This window comes from Rhodofomes roseus, assembly GCF_022264815.1.
Source record: "Rhodofomes roseus strain CIRM-BRFM 1785 chromosome Unknown C8Q71scaffold_3, whole genome shotgun sequence".
In the NCBI taxonomy this organism is placed as follows: Eukaryota; Fungi; Basidiomycota; class Agaricomycetes; order Polyporales; family Fomitopsidaceae; genus Rhodofomes; species Rhodofomes roseus.
In genome coordinates this window covers 1621267-1623765 of record NW_025952959.1, presented here as the reverse complement: position 1 = coordinate 1623765, position 2499 = coordinate 1621267, and the positions used below count along the sequence as shown (strand labels likewise).

The following is a 2499-nucleotide window of genomic DNA, read 5'->3' as shown; positions in this document are numbered from 1 at the left end:
TCTCTCAGACTGTGTTTACGCACCTACGAATACGTCGCACTAGCCTGACATCGCGCGGCGGCCGGGCTTGTCAGTAGTAATGGTGCATTCTATAGCGGACATTATTCAATAAAACCCTCGCCCTTCGCCCCGCCCGTCTTCATTCGAAGTCCATGTACGTGTGCACACTACGTATCAGAGATCTTCATGTCGCACGATAAAACGCGGACCTTCAAGCGCAAGCCCGGTCACATCATGGTCCATCGCTCGTCTTTCGACGAGGAACGCGCGGCGCTCGTTCCCTTGAGGCACGCGGAGGGTCGTCGATCACGGAGTAGACACCGCTAGCTCCGCTGCATGATCGCCAGGTGGCAGAACTCCGCGAGCCCTACTCATCTCTACCGAGATCATCTGCACGCCGGCGGTGGCTCTGATACTGGCTCATGCGGCCGACCATTACCGTCACGACAGTGAGTTACCACGAGCGAGCAGGCCGGACGGGTCTCGTGGCCAGTAAGTATTTGGATATGTCGCATCTGATACTTGCGTTAGGATAACCAAAAGATGACAACTCGCGCATGCGCGCTCCGAGCGCGCCGCTCAAGGCCCTTGGTCGACCTAGTACTCACTTGACGCCTGTACACAACGGCGTCCGCAATCATATTGCCGTCCATGGTGTATTGTTGTCCACTGGGAATGGTGATACAATAGTACGCATGTCATATTGCAAACGATCGCGACCTGCCACTCTGTCAGACAACTCTTGCAAGAAACGAAGTGAAGCTTTCGGGGTCGTCCCAGTGTGCCTGGGCTTTTGTCAGCGCCTCCGAAGACCTCAATATGCAAATCACCCACAAAGTGATTGGCCTTCTCCAGCTTGTGGAACGCGACATCACGGCCCTCGCCCTGCTCTCTGTTACTCCTCGTGAGCGCCTTCAGCTTCATCGCCGCACTGACCACGTCACTATTTGACATGTCGCACCACACAACAGCCACTTTGAGGTCAGGCCAGACCATGCCTTCGCTCGTCTTACCTTGAAGCACCGCACGACGGACGTTCTCTCGATATACCGCCGGAGCTATGTTCTGGTAGTACTTCTGGCTGCGCGCCATCACTTCGACGTGACACACTTCGCGCATCTTCTGTGGACCTATCCGGTGAACAGTTGGCATCCACTGAGCGCTGTTGGTAGGGGACGTCTTGTCTTGGTGCAAGGCGATGCGCGCTACGAGAGCGTCCGTTATGCCGGGGGTGTCGATATCGTCGGAGGCGCCGAAGCCGGTGGGAGTGAAGTAGTACGACACCCATTCGGAGAATTGGCTGAACTTCTCCGCAGCGCTGAGCGTGCTATCGCGCAGGGGAGTCCAGATCCCTGATATAGGTGTTTCACCGGTCGCGGGGAGTGAGATATCTGTCGGAAACGTTGAGTCGCTGACCACAAAGACGCGGATATCTGATACGCACCGTACATGACGAATGATCGGAAGTACGCATCGAACAGTCTTCTCGTGGCATTTGGCACCAGGTGCGCATATGCCAGGAGAGGGATGGTCTGGCAATTCCCGGACGACCACCCGAGTAACGAGAATCCACCCCTCCGGACGCCGGTGGGGCCCTGCGATACAGTGATGGGCGGAATACGTTCCATCTCGATGAACCTGCGTATGAACTCCGCGAATTCGAGGCCGCGTGCTTGAAGCGCTAAACCCTGCGTAGCAGGGTCAGGGGACGATAGTGCTCTAAGTTCCGATGCTGAGTAGAGCGTGGAACCTGGGTAGTCTCGGCAATTGATCAGAACAAGTCGAAGATCGTGGCGTGCGGCGCATGGGATCACTCTTCGGAATATGGCTGGACGAGAGCGACATCAAGCTGCGATCTTGTGCAAGGACGTATTGCAACGTACCGCTTGAAAACATTGTGCCGTGTACAAGGAAGACGGTGACATAGTCAGCTGATCCGGCTGGTGCACCGCTATCCTCATAGTACAGCAGACTACATCCGCCGTCGACTGCGTGATGAGGCATAGCGATAGTACACTTCGCAAGGCTTCACGGAGAGCGGGGCGTGTCGCAACAGCGCTGAATCGTGCGATGCACACGGACATTCTGCGAGATGAGTATCATGGTAAGCAAGTTTCTCAGGATATCGTGCACGGTTTGACTTGCCATGTAGGCGGCCGCGAGACCTATTTATATCCACAACGAGGCCCCGCTGAGTAACCGGGAGGTCGCTGTCTCAGAGTGGGTTGATTTTGCCATAGGTGTGCACAGTTGAGCCCTTCCTTAGGGTTACAGCGGCACAAAAGATTGTAGTGCGACGCTTGGGGCCGGCGTACTAACGAAACGACCTAGTAGTAAGGCCAGAGTGACATCAGGCTAGTGTCAACCAAGTGGTCAATTGAACGTGCGCACCGTCACGGTGTCATGGCCAACTTGATACGTCAGATGCCCCGGAGTCATGACTCCTGCACAATGCACTGCGGACAAACCCCTTTGTTTGGCATCGGATAAGTCTCAGAT

At 55.6% G+C, this 2499-nt stretch overlaps 1 protein-coding gene across 1 annotated transcript; it reads right to left on the bottom strand.

Moving 5' to 3' along the window:
- Positions 1-293: 293 nt before the first annotated feature.
- On the bottom strand, positions 294-2233 carry C8Q71DRAFT_353094 (uncharacterized protein). Its single transcript, XM_047918021.1, has 5 exons — positions 2146-2233; positions 1884-2085; positions 1445-1828; positions 835-1391; positions 294-785 (listed from the first exon to the last, which is right to left on the bottom strand). The coding sequence occupies exons 2-5, from the start codon at positions 2002-2004 to the stop codon at positions 732-734; spliced, it is 1116 nt and encodes a 371-aa protein (XP_047783196.1). The 5' UTR covers positions 2005-2085; positions 2146-2233; the 3' UTR covers positions 294-731.
- Positions 2234-2499: the final 266 nt, after the last annotated feature.

Excerpts from the sequence above, each read along its gene's own strand:
- C8Q71DRAFT_353094 (XM_047918021.1), bottom strand. The coding sequence starts at position 2,004 with ATGCCTCATCACGCAGTCGACGGCGGATGTAGTCTGCTGTACTATGAG. Across the intron at positions 1,392-1,444 it reads CCGATCATTCGTCATGTACG|ATATCTCACTCCCCGCGACC; the intron begins GTGCGTATCAGA and ends CGTTTCCGACAG. Across the intron at positions 786-834 it reads TGGAGAAGGCCAATCACTTT|GCACACTGGGACGACCCCGA; the intron begins GTGGGTGATTTG and ends ACAAAAGCCCAG.